This window comes from Hippoglossus stenolepis, chromosome 11, assembly GCF_022539355.2.
Source record: "Hippoglossus stenolepis isolate QCI-W04-F060 chromosome 11, HSTE1.2, whole genome shotgun sequence".
Lineage (NCBI taxonomy): Eukaryota > Metazoa > Chordata > Actinopteri > Pleuronectiformes > Pleuronectidae > Hippoglossus > Hippoglossus stenolepis.
This window is the reverse complement of record NC_061493.1, coordinates 10,159,307-10,181,703: the sequence shown is the minus strand read 5'-3', so window position 1 is coordinate 10,181,703 and position 22,397 is coordinate 10,159,307. Positions and strand designations below refer to the sequence as shown.

The 22,397-nt window shown below is 41.0% G+C and overlaps 2 protein-coding genes across 3 annotated transcripts in view; both read right to left on the bottom strand.

Annotated features, from left to right (window-relative positions):
• pde4ca (phosphodiesterase 4C, cAMP-specific a) overlaps window positions 1-12,483 on the bottom strand; it is a 45,991-nt gene extending 33,508 nt beyond the window's left edge. The window contains exon 1 of one of the 2 annotated variants that reach the window (XM_035170613.2): window positions 12,167-12,483. In XM_035170613.2, coding sequence (XP_035026504.1) covers window positions 12,167-12,468 — 302 coding nt within the window. In that variant the 5' untranslated portion in view covers window positions 12,469-12,483. Of the gene's footprint in view, window positions 1-1,364; window positions 2,784-12,166 lie in introns of those variants that run through there. The other variant, XM_035170620.2, reaches the window with a different exon arrangement.
• A 3,038-nt stretch (window positions 12,484-15,521) lies between these two features.
• Window positions 15,522-20,202, bottom strand: ifi30 (IFI30 lysosomal thiol reductase). Its single transcript, XM_035170624.2, has 7 exons — window positions 19,952-20,202; window positions 18,289-18,477; window positions 18,060-18,134; window positions 17,707-17,793; window positions 17,410-17,562; window positions 15,989-16,057; window positions 15,522-15,849 (listed from the first exon to the last, which is right to left on the bottom strand). Exons 1-7 carry the CDS (start codon window positions 20,099-20,101, stop codon window positions 15,784-15,786), a joined length of 789 nt encoding a protein of 262 aa, XP_035026515.2. The 5' UTR covers window positions 20,102-20,202; the 3' UTR covers window positions 15,522-15,783.
• Between the last annotated feature and the right edge of the window lie 2,195 nt (window positions 20,203-22,397).

The window sequence follows — 22,397 nt, the reverse complement described above, 5'->3', positions numbered from 1 at the left end:
TAAATAGATCGCTGTTTTATTGGCACTGAAAAATGAAAAAAACAACTCTGAACTTTGCTTTGAGCAGAAGCTCCCGAGAATGACTCCATTTCAGTTCTTTTTTTTTTCAGCTAGGAAGTGTGATACACAAATCAGGTAACAGGAGAATAGAGATTTGTTCTGTTCTGTACTTCTGTATTTCTGGCTGTGGTCTAAAATCTCCGGCTTTGATCTCCTCATATGATCCAAACAGGCTCACGGCTGGAGGAGTACGGATGACACTCGCGAGGCACATGCCTTATGCCCAGAGTTCATAGAAGTTTGCCACACCGCACACTGCACTGAATAATATCCCACGAGGGATCTGACTTCAGAGATCCTTGATCAATCCGACTTTATTTTAATGATGCAGCTTTTCACGTTGGAGTCATGTTGGCCTCCAAAATGTGTGTGCGTGTTTTGCATTTTCATATGCGGCGTTTTCCTGTCTGGGCTCTTTTGTTTAATACATCGGCACTATTTTTAGTCTCTGTAACAACCTGTGCTGCAGGGATCTCATGACACCTGTAGTAGATCTGATGTTTTCCCAGAAACCGGTCTGCTGATTACACAGTCATTTTAAGTACAACTACAATTAGGCCAATCAGCTGCATCAGTCTGTCAGCAGGGGGGCCTGTCACCATTATGTACCTCTTCAAAGTAAGTTCATTTGACACATAACTTTACTTTTCTCTGTTTCATTTTCCACAGTGCTCCAGTACTTCTTCAGCCTGCTTATGAAACCCAAAAGTCCTGGACCACATGACAGTCATACCGTGCCTAACACGGACGCCTCGGCTTGGCTCAGGTCCACGGACCCCAAGGAGGGACATTGGTGGACAGGGCCATTGATCCGCAATACCACCCCGAGGCCTGCGCGGCCAACCGCAGCTCACCAACAGCAACACCCACTGGCTTCACCACGGCACATGTCCAATCGTTTGGCAGACATTTGTTTTAGTGTTTTTCACATCACTGACACAAACCAAGTTTAGGGTTTAATCTGACAGAGAACTGCAAATATATAAATATTTATATTATATGTTATCTAAATGGTTCACTCCGACAGGGGCTCAAAATATCAAGACTGCATGACCCAACAAAACACAAAAGCAACTAGTCAAAGAAAACACAGCAACACAACACAATACCAGTGTAAACAGAGAGACAGAGCAGCACTGTCAAATAATAACCATCAGCTGATCATGTTTCACGGTCTGTAAAAGACAAAAACGGGCAGAACTGCCCAGATACTGCAGACTTGCAAACTTCTGCCAACACATGTATTATGTTGCCTTCACTTTACATCAGCAACTGTATTCGCAGCCACACAACCTGATACGTACCCAATGCACGAGTGTCTGCGCGTGGAGAAGTTGCCTTGCATCTTCCTTGAGAAGCGAGAGTCTTTGTTCATCATCTTATAGGCTGTATATATTCTTTTTTTTTAAAGACGTGAGTTGAGTTCAGGGAAGCATCAAAATAGGAGCTTTGGGAGGCGAGAGATGCACAAAGTTAACTTCTGTGGCGCAATAAAAATCCCCATGCTGTCATAAATCGGAAAGGAAAACAGTCCGGATTCCTTTACGTTATCTATGGTCACAAGTTGTGGCACCGGGGCGAAAGTTCCCTTTGAGAGGACGGTGCAGGAAAAAAACAGGTCCAAGAGTGACAGGGGCCAAAACAGCAAAAGTCAATTCAGAGTCTCTGCAGCTGCAACTGGTAGGACCAAGTCTGAAAGTGAACCCAACAGTAAGTCAGGCCTGCTGGGTCCCCCCTTCTGTATTTATTAGATAACACTTATTAGCTAGAAGCAATTCACTTCCAGCTCAGTGCGGAATCAACAAATAAAAGTGCAACAAACTGGAAATTAGTTTTGCAGTGTAGATTTTGGTCCAGGCAACAAGGATATGTCCTTTTGTTTTTTGTGGGAGGGAAAAAAAGAGCCCAAAAGGTTTAGAGCACAGTGTGTGTGTGTGTGTGTGTGTGTGTGTGTGTGTGTGTGTGTGTGTGTGTGTGTGTGTGTGTGTGTGTGTGTGTGTGTGTGTGTGTGTGTGTGTGTGTGTGTGTGTGTGTGTGTGTGTGTGTGTGTGTGTGTGTGTGTGGACAGCCTAAAAAGGCAAAGAGTCTTGGCTGTTAGAGACCTATCACAGAGCGAGTTAGCATGTCTTCTCACTGACAGTGGAAGTATGGTGCCAGATCAAATCAAGGCAAATTGAGGATGGTGTCAGCTGTCAGTGCTCATCTGGGACTAGATCCTCTCTCATTCTCCTTTCAGTTCACCATCACAGACGTGCCAAGATAAGCAGCTCTCTTGTGCGTGAGAATGTGTGTGTGTTCTCTTTGTCCTCCTCTTGTACTCCTAAATAGGAAACTGCAAGCTTGAATTCTTCCAAATGCGCTGCAAACTTCCAAAAACTCCTCAACAATGGGCCCCAGATATTTCGCTGCATTCAACAAAAATAAATGAATAAATCAGGTCCAGTAACCTTGACACAGAGCTGTCCGTTTGAACACAGAGTCGCCTCTGTGATGCTGCACCACCAACACACACTGAGTTATTCTTAGTGGAGGGGAAAGGGGGAAAAAAAGTGAGCTGGAAAAGAGTGTTATAATCCCATCAGATGCTCCCCGGAGTGGGCCGTCCCATGTAGTCCCTCGTCAGCGGGCCATAACAGACTTGTGCTCTGTCTCTCTCTTCTCGTCTCTCCTGAGAGTGGTGGGACCAAGCTCAGGCTTAAAACAACAAACAACAACACTATCTCCCCTGAGAGTGAGGGAGAGAAAGAGATATTGTGGAGGGAGAGAGAGAGAGAGAAGGGGTGGGGTGAGAGAGAGGGTGAGAGAGGGAGAGAGAGAGAGAGAGAGAGAGAGAGAGAGAGAGAGAGCACAAAGACTGACGGTGATGAGAAAGTGGACTAGTGGTGTTTGAGTGAGACTATTAAAGTATATATTTAAATAAAAAAACTTTTTAACACTGTGCTACATTAGAATATTACAAGTACAACGTTTTAAACAATACCCTTCATGCAATGATAGTGTGTACACTATCAGCCGGCCCCCACGCCAGAAGCAGCAATAGCATTCTGGTCAATCAATACTTCAATAATGTGTGTGAGTGTGTGAGTGTGTGTGGGTGTGTGTGTGTGTGTGTGTGTGTGTGTGTGTGTGTGTGTGTGTGTGTGTGTGTGTGTGTGTGTGTGTGTGTGTGTGTGTGTGTGTGTGTGTGTGTGTGTGTTTGGGTGTGCGGAGTCTGTGTGTGTGGTGAGTCTGTGTGTGTGTGTGTGTGTGTGTGTGTGTGTGTGTGTGTGTGTGTGTGTGTGTGTGTGTGTGTGTGTGTGTGTGTGTGTGTGTGTGTGTGTGTGTGTGTGTGTGTGTGATTGTAAGCCTTTGCAAAGGTGATTTAATTTCCCATATTTTATATTTAGTTCTCCTCCCGTGCTGTGCTCTAAACCATCGGATTCGCACAATATCCTCTGCAATGTTAAACAAATATTTGGGGTCACTAAACCCATGACTGTGAAAATACAGCAGAAAATAGGTGATCAGCAAAGAGATGAAAACCTCTCATTTTTAATAATGTCAGGGAGCGGCAAACAGGAAGTGTCTGTTACGACAGATGTGAGGTTATAACTGTCCAAAACAGGTATTAGGTTCAGTGACATGTGATCACTTGCTCCACTTTTAAACTTTTAGGCCAAAAGACACAAATTAGGTTGGAAAACCTCATGAGAGTTTTTAAAGTTACTTTGCATGATTTCACTTTTTAAAACTGTTATTTATCTACAATAGTTCGGTCTGACTCAGAGAAAAGGTCTAACATATAGATAAAGATATTAATATTTCTTAATAGCACCAACTCTCATTCAAAAGCTAAATTATTGTTATTATTATTAAAATATTTGCTTCCACAGGACCAAACTCCAGCTTAAGTACAGCGTCTCTTTCCTCCACTGTGACCCATCAGAGAAACTAAACCCATCCTCCTGACAGACTCTGCACACGCTTCACAACACAGCAGCCCCTACTGGAGAACAACAGCAAATGCAATGTTCATTTTTTGGAGAAAGTGTTGGCATCCTGAATAAATCTAAACATGCAACATATGCCTGAGTCGGACTGGGGACTTACAATCTGGTTTCTTCAGGCTCAGGATGACACTTTGTAAAACCCCCAAATAATAAAAAAATGACTGACACTGATTAAATCACTTATAACTTTCTAAAGCTAGTTAAAGACACTGAATTTACTTGGGCACATTGTCATTTTATAGATTATATCCGATTTATTATGCAATATCTAACCACTCACGAAACTAATCATTCTAATACAAATCTCTCGCAGCCTCTTATCTCATATGCAAATAATTGTAATTATATTACATAAATCCTTGTTTCAATACCTTTTTATCCATTGTATATCTGTTGCGAAGAATTTGTGAACACAGTAAAACTATACATACAAAACTGTTTCAAGTCTGTGTGGGGGTCTTTGTGAATCAGTGCAAAATAGTGCTATAAGCACTAGGTGTACATAAATGCACGTCAATGTTGGCTATAGTGGGGGACATGGGATGGGAATCATGTGAGACCTGAGATATGTATAGCTCAGTTATGGAATCGGTAACTTGATATGGAAGAAAGCAGGATGACAAGACAAATATTTATCTGGGACCAACAAGTGTCTGGCTCCTGGTCTACAGATGTGTACATATTGTTCTGTAATATAAGGATTGCGATGACAAGTTTAATCTTTGTTTGTTTAGAGGAGCTGTTTCCACAAAGTGAAGGACAGTGGGCCAGCGATTTATCGATGAAACCAAAATGGCTTCAGGATAAAAACTGAATATGGTACAGAGAACTATATGTGGAGCTTCTCAGTCATCCAGGTCAGCTTCAGGAGCTGTACGAGTGTACATAGTGTACAACTGGATTTGCAAGCAACTCTTTAAGATACATACAACTTTGATGTCTATAATCTATGTTGTATATAAACTGTCCAAAAAGCAGAGCCGAGCTGAGATCAGGTATTTTCATTAATTCATAGGAAGAAAAGTGGATCTCTCTTATGTGCCGTCTTGATGATGTAGACAACAGGTTTCATTTTGCTTTCTACTGCCCATTTTATTGTGAACTGTGTAATGCTCTGTTTCATAGATGAATACAATATTTTGATGTTGTAAATATAAGATGTGATGTGCAAAGACTGAGATGGCTGTTATTGTATGAAACTGATAAATCAGCCAGTTAGCTGGAGAATGCCTGAAAGCGACTTACAATAAGTTGTGTAGTGTAGTAATCCCAAGAAGGGATGGGCCAAATGCAATGGCATGACAAATATATATCTATGAATGCATACTGTTATATAGTTTAACATATAGTATGTTGAATATATATATATAGAGAGAGAGAGAGAGAGAGAGAGAGGAAATATATAGTTGTATGTGCTGTATATGTATTTCTTGTATGCTAATGTCAACTTTGCTGTATTCCCCTTGGAAAAACACCACATTCCTGATCGACTGCAGATGAGGATGCACATAAAAGTGATGATTATTGTGCTTGTTTAAGTTCTGCCAATCCAGAAAATCTTCTTTAATTTATCAATGAAAGACATAACAGAAACAAAACTGGCCGTCACCCCAGACCTGGCTCACGAAAACAATTTTCACAAAATGTTCTTCATCAGAAAATCCACTTGACATGAAGAGTCTGTTGAGTGGAAAAAGAGGTTTAATCAACTCAGACACTAAGTGAAAATAACTTCGTGGCTACGTTCTATATTTGAACTTGCCTGCGACATTTATTTTCCGCCTGACCCCCAGTTTGTTTAATTCCTCATCCTTGCCAGCCATCCTGCAGTAACTCATCCCCGTCCATTTATCTCAGCACTGACATTATAGGACTCTGCACATACCCAGCAGAGGGAAACTTCCACTGGCGTGACCTCAGAGCCGAGCATCTGACTGAAATCCCCTTGAATGAATTCTCACTCCATGATATTTAGATTTTCAACAGACAGCCCTGAAATTAATGAAAGATCCTGGCTGCAGAGTTACACTAAAACCGAGAAAAGACACGTGTCCACCAATCTCACATCCAAGACCATTAAAAGCCTGGAGGAAAATTATACACCCCATTACATGTTTATAAAGGGTGATTGAACTTGTAAACACTTTAAGTTTTCAAGTAGGCCCTGGCTTATTTAGGAATTTTTAATACTCTTTTCTTGCCAATAAAAGTAAAGTTGGGTTTTACAGCTCTGGCTGGAGCTTCTTCCAGGCTTTTAATTTTATTTCACCGCGGTGCATGTGATCTGACATCACTTCAACAAGTTGGAAACACCTTGTAACAGCCCCGAGTTGCATGTGCCTACATGTGAATGTGTATACATGTTGAGAGGTGAAGGGTATACATTGACAAAAAGGTATGAAACATGTGTGCAGCGATCGATTTGACAGGATTTTATAATTGTCCACAACAGACACTTCATTTGAAGGAAAAGACAGAAATACATTGTGTGCTTGAAGCAAAAGAGAACACATACAGTATCTGACTGTTTCCATATCCATCCACACATAAGGCCCTATTTATTCTTCCTTTCAAGGAGTTGGAGTCATGCATAGTTAAATTGATCATACGACTCCTGCCTCGACATCGTTTACCATGTAAATGTTTAATTAGCATTGGAAATATGGGCAGAGCCTGATGCAATAACTCCTCATAAAACTAAAGCTATCAACAGGAACCCGAGTGGAGCTGGCAAGACAGCTGTGCTCTATACAAACAAGAGTTAAATGCACTAAGAAGTGTGACAAATTAAGAATAAATGGAAAAACCAGTTACACGCTCGAGGAGTGTGTGTCATTTTTGTGTGGTTATTTAAAATGTGTTGTTTTATCACTGAGTATTTGCTTGACAAGGAGGTGGAACAGCAAATGGCTAATCCATCAGCAGTGTCATTGAGCTGTGTGTTTGCTGACAAAAGGTGGGAAAACACTCGCACCTGAAGGAAATGAAGCAATAAAACCGACAGCACATATCCGCATCCATTTCTTTTTTGCATCTACTGTGAGTACTTTGTTGATCAGTTATATAAATAATAGAAAATCAAGCACAATACCACGTACAAATCCTGCATCTGTTGTGTAATATCTTCAATGTCACCTATTCCATTTGCAGAGGATAAAAGAGCGAGTATAAAATACTCAAAATGAATAGGATTTAATTTTGCTGAATTTGCCTGAAGCGGAGTGATATTATTCTCGGTAGAGGACAGTGGGTTTAACTGAAATGCAGCAGTACATGAACATCTTGTGGTCAGGATCAATTTCATAACATAAGCTTAAGGGCAAACACTTCTCCAGTGTGAAAGGTTGCTGCCTGCCTGCCTGCCTGCCTGCACAAAAAGAAACCAAAAATACACACAACATCTAGAGCTGAGGGACTATTGGCCATGAAACAAGGAGCCATCGCCTACTTCAACAGCACAAACAGATCGACTCAGACATTAACCAGAGCTTTTAAAAAGTTATAATTGAAGAGTAAGTGACAGCGACTGTAAAAAAAAAGAAGAAAATCTCAGTTCTTAGTCTCAGGTCAAAATATAAATATGTCAAAAGTCTTGCACTTGACGTGTTAGGGCCATAAAATTAATACTCTGTGTTAACACAAAACTCAAAAAATCTAACTTAAAAGTTCCAACAGTACTGTATATATTGAGCATCCTCCACATATTTTAAATTGGAGCATCGTAACAAACATGCTTAAAGTTAAAATATTGGGATATGAATTTAAGTTGGTATATTGATGTGGTTATCTGCCTTGTCCACTACCACTTAATAGCTGCGACTATAATATTCACTCAAGCAGTCCAGTGCAGGTGCAGAAGCGAGTGAGTAGTGTTAAATATGCGAAAGGGTCAAGCTAAATGTGTTTTATTCGGTGGAACAGATCTGTCATCTGGGTCATCATCACCTCAGCGTTATTGACTCTACCTGGGCGTGTGGGCGAGGGTGAAGCGGCGCCTCTGGAGATGGATGCTGCGGTTCATTAGCAGCCTCCTGAAGAGAACCGGGGAGTTTCGGGGAGACCCACGTGGGGAATCCTTGGGCGAGGTCTTCGGGGATCCTCCCGGTGAGCCTGCTTTGGACCTGGGCATGAGCTGAATGATTGGAAGCCTGGTCATCCTTTTTTCCTGCGTCCTCTCCTCAACCTCGGAATGCTCTTCCTCAGAGCTCTCAGAGCGCAGGTCATTCATGGTGAGCAGAGGACTGTCAGGGGCCAGATGGTAAGATCCTTTGCTCGCACTGTCTTTGGGAATTTTGGTCCAAGGAACACTGTAGTGTGTGTTTCTCAAAAAACCTTTACATGAGGTTTTTGTTACATGGCATAAGGCTGTGACCGTCTTGATTTTCCAAAAAATCCTGGTGAAGCTCTGGCCCAGTCCTCAGTTCCTCACATTTTAACAAAACCTGTGCCGGCTCATGTCCACTCTCAAAGAAACTGCTTTAAAAGTCCAAAAAGAGAAACAGCACCTCTCCAAAAAGTCTATGAAAACTCCTCTCTATCAGACATCTCTTTAAATATTTATTTGAAACCCTTTCCTCGTCTCTTCCTCGAGACCACGCTAACAGTCAGACTGGGCAATATAGACAAACATTAGTGTTGATGTACTCTCCCTGCCTCCCTCCCTCTCCCCGGCTCTGTTTACATTAGTGCTAGGCCTTCCCTCTCTACAACTAAATATGGACGTCTGATTTACAGGGAGGAGAATCATGACGGGTCACCTCCTCTCCAATACTCTGCCTCCCCCTTTCCTTCACTCCCAATCTGACGGAGCATATTCTTCATCAACTTCAAACTTTGCTCCATAATTACTTCCTCTCTGAGTTCCTCCAGTTTATAAACATTAAGCCGTCGCCTGACCTGGCCCTCCAGCTCGCCTCTCTTACTTTCACTCCTACTGACTTTGCATACTCAGGCTTCGCCTCTGGTCCCCGAGGTGCTATTTGTTGTTAAGTTGCCTATTTCCTGAGAGACAGCTTCTTTGGCTTTCACATGCTCCGAGTTTACCAGGAAGAGTCACATGAAGGGCCTCTGACTATTAAAAGCAGAGGTAGATAAAAGCTATAGAGAGCATGGGTGCTGTCACGATGGCGCTCTTTATCTATGACCGGAGGCAACATCATCTTCGGCCCCACCCAATCGCTTTGTTTATCGCTAAAGAGTGAGAAAAGGTCCTCCTGTGATTAAGGACTCACAGCTAAACACTGGTACCGTCTAGAGAAACTGAAATAACCTAGGGAGCTGGAGCATCTGACACAGGACTGAACCTATGACCAGCAGCTGGTAGGAAGAACAGGGAAGAAAGATTCTTTTTATGGACATACACTCCGAGCTGCTGTATGTATTCTGGAGCGACAGCACTGTACGAGCAGAAATGTGCTCTCATCCAAATGTGACATTGTGGATGTAAACTAGTCATATTAAGGTCGATGCATGTCAACATTGTTTATATCAGCCATCATCAGTGTATAACACCGGATGTGACTCTTGGTCCATCCTCCCCAAGTGATAACTTCACTGACACCAGATTCACAGAACGACAGTATCATCATATTTTCACTGGAGTACTATTAACAGTCATTGACAAACAGGTTGTTCTAAGTGTCCCTGCTGAGATTATAGCAAATCAGATAGGGCAGAATTTAAAGTGTCTTTAATTTAGTTGGTAAAAGTGATCAAACCTATTTTAAAACTGTACATATCAATATTTTTGAAATGATAATGAGAAAGGGTTGAGCGTAGTGAACCAAAGACTGTATATAAAGACAACACGTCTCCACTTCCTATCCAGAAATGAAGCCAAAATATCCAGTATGCAAATGCTGCCATGTTGCGGAGTCGGAGTCTGCTCAGTAGTGACCGTGGTGTGGAGCTGTGGATGGTGATGTCACATCAATACACGTTACTGACAAGTCGTGAATCGCAGCTGTCAATCAGCTGCCAGTCATACCCGCTTTTACAGAATCAACCAATTAGAATCAAAGTTAACGGAAAAATTAACACTTGAACATACATCAATGCAACGAGAACTACCAAAAATCATCTTTAAGAAAAATGTATTTGATGTGTACTACATCTTTTTAGTTTGGTCCATGACCCATACGCTAACATGCAAGAGGCAGGATTTATGACCTATACTGCAGCCAGCCACCAGGTGGCAATTGAGCTGCTTTTGCCTTGACTTTTGAAGAGCTGTCATATTGTCCATCTTCACACAATCTATGCTACAGACAGTGATGTAGTCTGTATAGACAGCGTTTTTATAGATTGATGAAAACAAGGTTGAAAATGAGTCCTCTCTAGCCTCAGGCAGCGTGATATAACGATATAAAATGCTTGAGAATAGAAAATCCTCCATCTTTTCATATTAGTATTAGTATACTAATATGTAGACTATAGACTCTATAGTCTACTTCGTCATGCTACAAGTCACACTGATTTTCATCATTTGGATGACACTGGTGCAGGTCGGAGATTTGCATGAGAAGAGCAAACGTGACACAGAACAGAGTAATTCAGAACAGGAGGAGGACTATTTGAAGATTTTGTAATGACTTGTAAAGATCGGACCTCGCTACCAGCTCCATCTCCAGATCACTACTGCACAGGCTCTTGCTCCAACTCAGCAAGATGTTGGCATTCCTATACCCAGGGTATCTTGGCTTCATTTCTGAATAGTGGGAAGAAGTAATGACGTCGTCTGTTGTCAACTTTCAGAAAAAAGTTCTACATTTCATCATATGACTATTTTATAGGTATTTCGTGCCAGTTTAATATTACCTGACTAATATATGATGAGAAAAAGGTTGTGATATGTTAATGAAGTAATTCAATTATATTTTTATTAGATTTCTCCAACATGGGTGGCATTGTCACGTTTAAACAACTTATGCTACTACATAAACAATTTCCCTGGCACAGCATCAAAACTGCACTATCAACTTGTAAACAGACAAGCACATGGCCCTCTTCCCAGACGAGGAGCACAATGAAAGGCTTTTAGGTCCATCAACACTACAGGAGTCGTGGCTGTGAGAGTGCTGCTTTATACCTGCTGGTGAATAAACATTTAGGGAATAAATAGAGACTAATCATACAGTTTACTGTGTCTAAATAAAAGTATGTGTCTTGGTAAACTGAATGTAAGTGACCTGTATACTGTTACAGCAGTGTAGGTTAGATCTTTGGAAATTCCATCATACAGACTAATATTGGTGAATAGGGCTATGACCAGCATCTCTTTAGTCTGCAATGATAGGATAGTATATGTGGTGCTTCCATTATTCAAACAGGTTTGTTGGTTGTAACAGTCTGTTGCAACTGTTTCCAAACAAAGTACATCTGATCACCTCTGACATGCAAAACAGCTACCTACGTATTCAACCAGGTCTGTTTGCATTCCCTCTACTTGTGGAAAAGGTGCAGTAGACACATACACAAATACACAAACAAACAAACAAACACACACACACACACACACACACACACAATCATAAGAGCCCTGTTTGTCTGATCTTTTATAGTGATAATTGTTTAGCAGTGTGACAGAGGGGAGAGCAATGCCCTGAGCGGGACACTGTCAATTCTTATGCTCAAGAGGAAATTCTTTTTTTTTTTTCCTATGCAAATTAAGCATTTAAGCTTCTTTTTTTTTTTTACAGGAAACAGAATTGGAAGCAGGTGCTGCAAGGTTATCGTAAATCAGTGCTAGCTCACGAGAAACACACTGTGAGGTCCCAGGAGATAGATCGATTGATCATATATTGTTCGTAAATACTTTTAATCATCAACCTTGAAAGTGTGCCCAGCTGTTTGGGAACTAGAAAAAAAACGAACACATTTTCACAAAAATGTTTAAAAGGAAAAAAAGTTGGGTATAGCTTTTGGTTTAAAAGTGTTAATAATAATTTTTAACATAACATTCAAACATACAGTTAATACATCACTTAATTCCTTTGTGACGTTGTTGAGCCTCATGAGATAAATAATGTGAATTTAGTAATTCGGAAGTTTTGGTGAGAATGATGAACAAGTGAATCTCAGAAAACCTCCAGTGTATCTGCAGGAGGACACTGACTTACTAGGTTGTTGAGATGCAGCTGGTCAGAGTCCCCAGGCTCCTGGAGGGTTTGATCTTGCAGGCCAAGGGGCGGGACTGGGGGCCATCCTCAGGTCTGTCCAGTGCGGGGGTTCTGGAGGAAAGCCTGGGCAGCTGCAGAGTGCCCGAGAAGAGCCTCCTCACAGCACATCTGGCATCAGGCTCCTGAGCAGCCTCAGTGCAGGAGGTCTGCTCCGAAGAATCCCACAGTCTCTGGGTGGCAGAACAAATACAAAGGCCAGGATGAGACAGAGTGAGATGTGAATAAAAGGAAAGACAAGTCATTACATTAGATTATTAGATTGATGCCTCTAAATGTGAAACTGGGTAATTAGGGCTGTGAATTGGGACTCCATGAAGAGATGGGACATTTAGATGCTCCACAGACAGCAAGTGACGGACTCCGTCTTAGATGTAAAAGCTGGTTGAGCTTTTTCACTGGTACACCAGGGATGTGCCATTGTGATTTGCCCTTCAGGGCCATTGTAAAGCAGTAAATCAAGAGTCAGCACAGTGTCTTTTTCATTGCAACGAGGATGAAATGCAGATATGCTTGAACCTCAAGCCCCTCAGTGGTGTTAATGACATTAGCTGGTGTGTGTTACAGATTAGGGATGACGAAATGAAAACGCTGAACCTGGTTCCAAACAAACCTAATGAGCAGCTAAGAAATAACATTAGAAAAAGCCAAAGAACTACTGGTGCATGTTTGTCTTGGACTTTGTCGACATTTTCACTATTTATAAAGATAAACGTGAACACAATCAGTAAACTTTAATAGGTGAAGTTTGGCCTTTGCTGAACTTCTTGAAGAGATAGTATTAAAAAAAAGTTGAAATTTAAAGGTAAATCGCAGACAGGGCTGTAATTGTGACGAGCCCTCACAAAAGCCCACCCAGGCATTATTTTTGAAAATGTTTATCTGATTTCAGACCCACACACCCACACACCCACACACACACACACACACCTTGGACACGAGAAACAGTTCTCACAGTGAGACGGTGTTTGTGATTTAGCTCTTAGGGCATCTCTCTTTCAGCGTCAGCAGCATTGAGGGGGGGTAGATAACAGTCTTTGTTTCCTGTTCCATCCCGTGACCCTATATCTCCATCTGCTTGGGATGTTCCACCTTTCCATAAACAATTGTCAACACACTCTCCAGTTTTATTGTTGCCCATTTATGAGCAAGGTGACCAGGACTCAGAGAGCACTGTTGGATTTCTGTAGCACAAACTTCCCTCAGGACAAAACACAGACTTTCTCTTGTCATAAATCAATTTCTTCTTCTCAGTCACAAAACAGACAAACCATGACTGAGAAATGATGTTTGTAAATTTAAATTGGTATTTCAATATCTGCCAAAACGCATTTGTTTAGTCAAATAAACATAACTTTTGTTGCAATTGATCTGAATTTGCTAGATTAGATAAGGCTTATTTTAAAAACACAAGGCTCCATTAATCTTCTCTTCAACTGTGTAGTCAGGCTCACTATGAATCCAAAGCCATAAACTGAATTTTGATTTAATGATTTTTTTTCTTCTTTGGTATTTTTTTAAAAGGACCATAAATGACGCTTACCTCGGTGAAGTTGAAAATTTTCGATGAGTTATTTCTCCTCATGCTGTCGGCTACTACAGTAACTCAGGGGAACAAGACAACTGGGAAGGAAACACCGCAGAGGACGACACAGGAACAACATTTAACATCAGCTTTGAAGTCGTCTCTGGAACCAATAGTTCTGTGACCCGTCACTCAGCAAAGGACTATTTCCCCGCCTCTTGAGAAAGAAGACACTAACAATAGCTAACAATACACCAATGATCAGCAGCTAACTTTTCTCTTGTCAGTCAAACTTCAACTGTGGCCCTTTTCTTAACTGTGAGCTAATTAGACCAAAATACAATGAACATTTTTGAATCTTTAGTCTGGTGAGTGTTAACGACTGAGCAGATTTTAGCTGAGACTGAGACTGAGGTAGTGGAGCTGCCCGCATGACAGACCATTATTCACGTGTGTCTATCTGACTGTGGAATCAGACGACCGAGGGCAACCAGACCTGTTCAGACCAGACAGACGCAGACTTTGATCAAGCCGCTGCCTACAGCCTTAACATTAAACGTAGGTTTTCAAACTTCGGAAGGATTTACTATTTCTAATAGGATGTGAGTGTGTGTTAAACATTCAGTAGGATTCTAAGGAGATGAACTTTAATGAACTTCTCCTTCTGCTGCACACCCGCATGAAGCTGAGTTTAAAGACCAAACACAAAACAAAGTTTGACGTCAGTTGTGACTCACGAATCCCTCAAACTTCTCTTTATTTAACCTTTAGTTATGAGCTCTGTTTTGCTCATTAACATGTGCTAAGTGAATAATGTATAATTAGGTGTACTGTGCTATAACATGTATTTGCACTTGAAATCTGTTGTTTTCCAGAGGACAGAATATAGTGCATTCAGAGTTATGGAATCTGATGAAGTTAAAATAATGATTTCAAGACTGTAGTATGACACAGACAACAGTTCTTTCCATATAACCTCCATATACATGTAACTCGCTGTTTGTTTCTCTCTTAACACTTCCGGTAAAAGGGGACTGACGGTGAGATATGGCGCCATCTAAGGGACAGCAGGAACACTGAACGTTAAATCAGTCCAATCATCTGTACACTGTCCCTGGTTGATGCAGTTGAGAGGTAAAATAAAAAGTCCTTTCCTGACCATTCATTCCATTTCATTGATGTAAATGCTAATGAGGAAAGTTCTGAAGGAGAATTCAAAAGGACGTCTTTCATAGCAGCGCATAGCAAAGAGAATCCGACTGCACTTACACTAGACTATGTAATTATCTCCTCCTCCTCCTCCTCACACATAAATCCCTCCGTGCCCCGCCAGTGCCTTCCCTCCACGCTTTACTCATGGTCGTCAGATTCGGATCTGCTTCCTGTTCCTCGTACTAATCTGAGAATTTAGGGTGACAGGACATTCAGGGGGGCAGCCCCCACCTTGTGGAACTCTCTCCAGCAGAGATCCAAAAAGCCACACCTCTGGACAATTTTAAATGTTTCTAACTTTGTAAAGCTTCATTGGGGTACCTTGAAAGGCACTATATAAATCTTAATAATAATACAAATTATTATGATTATTATTATCATCATCATCAGATATTGCTGCCACAAAGAATTGTGGGATGGCAATATCTCACTTCCTTTCCTAAAATGTGTGCGATGCTAAAAGATGTAAGAAGGGAAGCACTGAAGTACCTTTGCATTTAAAATATTTAACCAGCCCTTGTCGTGGCTGCCACTTGGATACATTTCACTCACTTAAGAATCTTACTGAGCAAAAGATACTTTATTAACACATTGGCCAAATGCTACAAAAAGCGATTTATGGTTTCATGGTTTTAGAAAACATTTTGAAAAAGTAACTTGTATTCATATTGTGTGAATCATAAAGTCAGGTGATCAATTCTTCCCTTTATACAAACACTGTAAAATCACAGATTAAAAAAATAGACTCGATGACATCCCTCAGTGTTGCTTATTTGGAGGCCACACCTGGAACAGAGTGAGCACAAAGGCGGGTGCTGCTCCTTCACTCTTTGTGGCAGTAGCTCTTGTAGAGTCTCTGGTCCCCTCCACACACCGCAGGCTTGGGGCCCTGCAAAAGAAATTAAGAGAGTGTTCTAGAGGTCAACGATAAAGTCCATGCAAATGAAAAAATAAGTGAAATTGTAATAAAGGGCAGAAGGCCAAACACAAAGAGCCAATGCATAAGATGTGATTGACATTAATTGTACCTTGTACATGCTGCAGACCAGAGTGAAGAGAGAGTTCATGGCTTTGTCCTGGAGGTCCTCTGTGTGCTCCTGAAAATTAATACAAATTAAGGTTTTTATTGGATTAACTAAGACAGAGATGCAATGTCAGCAACACAGTGGGAAATGTTATAATAAATGCCACATAGCAGTATGTCATATTTCTTTTAAAGATCGCAATATCACTTACTGTACTACATTTCAAAAATTAAACAAGATTAAGTCAAACCCTTGAATATGACCGGATCGTGGATGGTCAATGTGTGAAATTAAGGACGTAGGTGAAAACTGTGGAAGTGCAAAATGTGAATTAACATTTTGTCTCATGCATGCCAGTTACAGCTCGGACATCACACAGACTTTGTACTACGGAGGTGGCACGACAAAGACACTTTATTGTCCAGTTCAACAGATTCAGACATTCACACTTACAGCTCCTTGAGGTGTGTAGAAAGGTTCAGAGCTGTAGTGCATGTTTGAAAGCAGCTTTTCTGAAAACTGCGGCTCTGCCTCTTTGACACTCTTAGACTCAGAGAGCGGTGTGCATCGCAGGGCAATACTGTCTTCAATGGAATGTAGCTAAGGTTTGCCCCAAAAAACTTGCATATTTATTATGGTACGACAGGCACGCTGAAAAAAAATACAAAGTGCGAAGGCCAAGAGCCACAGTGGTTGCAGTAAAAGTTTACCTACAGGGTCATGTGAGTGCAAAAGGATTGTTGCTTAACACCACAAAACAAAACTGAAGATTTATCATTAACTCTGTAAAGATGTGAAGTTTGACTCAGCTTTTTAACGCTACCATTCAAATCAGAGCTGTTGTCACTGAGTGTCTTATTCAGACTAATGTCTTCATCTGGTTAACATCAGAATATTGGTGTCCATGTAATCTTGTAAATGTAAATGTTCTATTTATTTTTTTAAGAAATTTATATCCTCTAAAATTCCCCTCCTTTGTTTCTGTTCAGGCTTGCTTTGATAAAGTAAACTGCCTTAAATCTTTAGTTCTCCACACAGTGACTAGCTTTGGTGCCTAGTGAGTGATGAACACCGAATTTGTTTTTCCCCCCTCCTCTTTTCTTACGTAGTAGCTTTTGAGTGAACTCCAGTTTCAAGTCACTGTGTGTTTGGCCCCAGGTTGCTTGGCAGAGATACAGTGGCATCTGTTGTACTGAGCTGTGAATCGCATCAAGCTGCAGCTTCTCACGCATCAGTCACAGCGCTCTCACTGACTCAAAGATTGGAGCTCTGGGCCAAAGGTCTAAATGATCACAACATTACATTATATCATCACTTTAAATGTTAAGTTACTTATTTACAAAGCAAGCATCAGCGGCATTTTTTTTTGCAACTTCCTGGACATGGTTTTACTGCAGGATTTATTAATTACAGCAGAGTCTTACCCCGTTGATGGTAATCCAGGGCACATATTTGTGTGGAGGGTTCAGAGCTTTGGTCATCATGGCATTCTGATGCATAAGCTGGTTTCCCACGTCTCCTTTCACACAGCTCATGACATCGTCCCAGCTCAAGTCAGGGTCGTGGACTTCCACACACTACAGATATCAACAGAAGAAAATCGACACACAGCAGTGAAATAATATGTGTGTTGGGGGGGTAGCCAGTTGCTGAAAAGATGGACCAGAGAACAAGGTACGCAAACAGACAACAGCCAAATGAGGCAACACACACATCCTTACGCTTTGGGCTGACTTGATGACATCAGATGAGGATTCCATACAGAAGATGATAATCGGGAAAGCATTGGTCTTGTTCATTAAACAGGCCTGAAAGGAGTGGGGCAGAAACACACACACGACTTACAATCATGTAATTACAGTAGTGTGTATATAACTAGTATAAAAAAGGTAATAAGGCAATTTGAGGACACTGATTCTCTGACCACTTACAATGTTATCACCTCACCCAGATTTACAAAAATCCACACTGATAATCTGAACACTGAAACTAAGGCAGATAACATGGTTCCAATTTGTACAGTATTACTCAGCAGGGCAGTTCTCTCACTGTGTGTTAAGGAAAGTAACTTTACCTCAATCATGTTACCCAGACACTCCTGTTCTCCGTGCTGGCACTCGAAAGTATACTTCTGTCCATCAGGTTTCTCCTGTGGTCGGGGACAAGGTAAATGCAGAACGTTCAAAAGGTTAGAAACAAACAAACAGCTTCTTTTTTAGTAAGATAAACGTCACATATCTTTTTGACAACACCATAGAATTACAATCCAACCGTAACACCAATGTCCTGGGTTCACTGCTTACCACAGCGTTTCCGTAGGGAACCAGAGTAAGGGTCATGATGTCCGACAGCAAGACCCAGGTAGGTAAGAGAGTATTCACGAGAAACATTCTGCAGCCGGGACATAGACTCTCATAGTACAGCCCCACCACGACTGGATCTGTTGTCTGGCGGGACCTGGTGAAGTTAGACTCAAGGCAGTGCTTCAAAACCTGCGCAAGAGGGAGAAAGTGGAAAGATCAACTTTAGTTAGATCATGTTCTCTGTTTTTTAACATGTGTGTGTGTGTGTGTGTGTGTGTGTGTGTGTGTGTGTGTGTGTGTGTGTGTGTGTGTGTGTGTGTGTGTGTGTGTGTGTGTGTGTGTGTGTGTGTGTGTGTGTGTGTGTGTGTGTTTTGACTTGAGGTGGCATTCACAGTCAGGAACATGTTGCTCAGATTATTGCGAGACAGAGCGGATTCCCATTAACACTTGTTATAAACATGGAACGTGGGTCAAGAAAGAACCAATTATTGTTATATTGACATGGTTCTGGACAAAGGGGCGGATCCAGGATTCTTTTTTTTTTTTAAATCACTTTCTTTGGATCTTTATCAAATAGACATATTTACAGGACTGATCATCTGAGTATGTGCAATTTTGTGCAGCTATGTTGAATGTAAGGTGGAGTGCTCTAGTGAGTGCCATTCCAGTTACCTCCACCAAAAGGAAGTTTTCACTCCCGTCCATTTGTTTGTTAGTTGGTTTGTTTGCATGGAGGATAACACAAGAATAACTGGAAGGATTTCCATGAACCGTGGAGGACGGATGCTGTATGGTTCAGGAAAGAACCAATTCAGCTTTGGGGTGGATCTTTATCACAGATTTCCCCGGATATAATTCATGGATCTTGATAAAAAAAAAATCTGGGCATTATTAGGGAATTGATATGTATGAGTGTGTCCAATTATGGGGTGGCTTGACTCTTGGGCCTTGGGGATGGTGTGCACTCTACTGGGTGTTTACATGTCCGTTTACATCAGTGCCACCATAAAATCAACGATTCAAAATAAACAAAGCAGATGACCCAGATGTTGACAGTGGGTTTCAGGTACTGTGATGTCCATTTAACTAAACATGGCACTATGCTACTTGTGTGTGCTATCTGTGCAATGAGAGGTTGGGAGAGGATAGATACTGTTTGACTTCCTCTTTCACCGAGTGTACTGACTTCCCATTGTAACAAACTAGTTTATCCATCTCCTCAAAGAGTGCAAGCTGGCAGATATATGGTGGCCGAAAGAGCTCAACCCACTGAAAGCTAAAAAAAAAAAAAGACGTGCGAGCTCTCTCGGCCACCGTACAAATTGTACGTCCACACACAATTTTGTGTGTCGGTCTCCTGTGAAAATCCAACACTGCGTGGGCACAACGCTGAATGTCATATTCACAAAGTTTCACTGCGTCATTTTCTGTAACTAGACAGCGGGTACTTACGATATGCTCGAATAGAAGCGGTGAAATGACGTATGTGAAGTTTCACAAGTGAGCTAACTAGCTAAATTAACGCGTTGCCATGGTTTCCAGCACTCAAACGGGGGTTGAACAGTTGACCGGAACTACACGGTATGTGACATGTCCTGTACGTTAAAGTAGTCCGGTGGGGTTATAACGTCATAAACCAGTACAATGTAACTGGATAACTTACCCCGCACTGGACAGCTGAGTCCAGAGAGGAGCACCACTGGGACGGAGGAGAGGAGCAGGAGGAGGAGGAGGAGGAAGGAGCGCAGCCTCCACTGTTTAACCACACAGTCAGAACCAGCAGCAGCAGCACAGGAGCCTTCATCGTCTTCATCCTCTTCAGTTGTACACAGGTACACAAAGTCAGCGAGAACACAACACGGACCCACAAACAGCAAACTACACTACCCAGCGACTTTAAATACTGCCCTGCCGCTTCCTCGTACAGCGACTCTCCTTTGTGATTGGTTCTCAGTCACATGATCAAGGCAGCGTCACTTGTTACCGGCAGAGATGTGTGTGGAGCCTGCTGCTTTGTGACAAACAAGTTTCTACACAGGAACTTTATTTACTTTACACTTTTTATATGGAAGCAAGATCGCTGATTAAAAAAGCTCTGTTTATTTGAATTAACTAGATTATTGTCTGTCTTCGTGAGAAAAATAAATCTTTGAAAAACAATCTGCTGATTCTCTGAATTAATGATTCTTTTCTCTTTTAATGAGAAAAATATCTGCCATTTTCCTGAATTGATCATTTTTTTGGTGATTCCAGGTTCCATGTTTTTCTCAGTTAATGAAATTATTCTGTTTTCATAAGAAAAAAATTCTGACCCGTTTTTTCTATTATATTTAATCAATTCTCAGTTTTTCTAAATAAGCGATATTATATTCATTTTTTATGAGAGAAAAACTATTCTGATAAAACAATGCTGCTGAATTAATGAGATTACAGTCTGTTGTTGTGAGGGAAAATATCTGCTCAGTTTTTTAATTAAGAAGATAATTTTCTGTTTTCATGAGAAAAGCAATCTGATATTTTTCAAGATTTTCAAGACAACAAGAGTATATCCAATTGTTATGAGAACAAAATCTGAGAAACAATCCTCTGTTTTTCTAAATAAACAAGGTTATATTCAGTTTTTTAATGAAAGAAAAATTCTGCGGATCAATGAGATTACAGTCTGTTTCTGTCTGTTTTACATATTTTTAATAAACAAGATTATTTTAATTTTTAAAGTGAATGCAATACAGTTCGATAGTTTTCCATCCATCTCATACAATGTCACACACAGGCCATAAACCAGTGTTGGGTTGGTGATCCGCTGCTCTTGCACAGATACAGAATCATGAGGAAAATTAAAAAAATATCACCAGGAGGAAGTGCAGTCTTATGATCTGCTCACCCAACTTGTTCAGTTCTCCAGTTCATAGGTGTTGCTCAAGAACTCTCAGAACAGACAGTGCAGAAAAACAGTACAAACCCTTGATCATTGTAAAAATGTTTTACCTGGTGACTCTCACATGATGTCTCCCAGCTTTTCCTCCACACACCAGGACAGATAGGACACAACATGACTGTGCATGACTCACACAGCTTCCTCTCTGCTTCACTGGGTTTTATAAGGTGTGTCTGTTCTTTGCGGTGTGTTTTTATGTGCTAGAATACATCTGTATTCATCTGTGCTTCTTTACATTTGTACGCCTATGCTGTATTAACCTAGTGTGCAGGTGCAGTGGGGTATACTGTTCCTCTCTAGAAAATAAAAAAATCTGTTTAACACCACAGACCTCGGGTTCCAGTTTCATTACAGCTGCTTCCTGCGAAGCTCCTATGAAAACACAAGTGTGTTTGCAGATGAAGTTGTGTGAGAGAATTATTTTTCCTGTTGGGTTTAATGCATCATGTGTTTCCATGAAGTCTAGCGAACATCCTGCATGCATTCGCTTCCTCCCCCGAAACTGGGCAAAGATCATTTTTGAAAATGGTTTAGATTCTGCGTTGTTGATATTCATGTTTGCTTGAAAGTCATCTTATCCTCACTACCTTTCTTGGGGCATTACTGTACATATGTTCTTTTATTATGAATGCATTTGCAAATGCAGGATACAGACAAAACTGGAGGTAAACATGGAGAGAATCAAGAAATTGCACAATGAATCGACCTTTGGGTTTCGTAACGTGCATCTTTGACCCTTCAGGAGTTACACGACTTTTGAAACTACTTGTTGCTCATCTTATCTCTTCTGTTCCAGTTTCCCTGATTTCCCTTCTATCTATTTTCTCATCCATGATGAATATTTTGTGCAAAGGGAAAATAGCCGGTTTTAATTTTCACTCTTGAAAGGATGTGGCAAAAGGTGCCTGGCACATATTAAAAAAAATGTACACTCACAACTGTCAAAGGATAGCAAAGGAGTAAATAATATTGTGTTGCATTTATACATATATGTATTAACACTTATCATGTGTGCACAAATTAATCAAAATGGGAACAAATTCAATCTCAAGTGCATCAAATTGCATTTCAATTGCTCAATGTAGAAAAACTTTTTTTTCTGTCTATGATCACAGTGAGTCTGACAAATGAGGGCCACAGTGTATCTAGGACATAAACTTCTGAGAAAGTG

Bases quoted from the DNA above. Each gene is read 5' to 3' on its own strand.
- ifi30 (XM_035170624.2), bottom strand. From the start codon at position 20,101: ATGAAGACGATGAAGGCTCCTGTGCTGCTGCTGCTGGTTCTGACTGTG. The intron at 18,478-19,951 runs GTAAGTTATCCA...CCTCTTGCGCAG, and splicing joins ACTCAGCTGTCCAGTGCGGG to GTTTTGAAGCACTGCCTTGA. The intron at 17,563-17,706 runs GTAAGGATGTGT...TGATATCTGTAG, and splicing joins TCATCAAGTCAGCCCAAAGC to TGTGTGGAAGTCCACGACCC.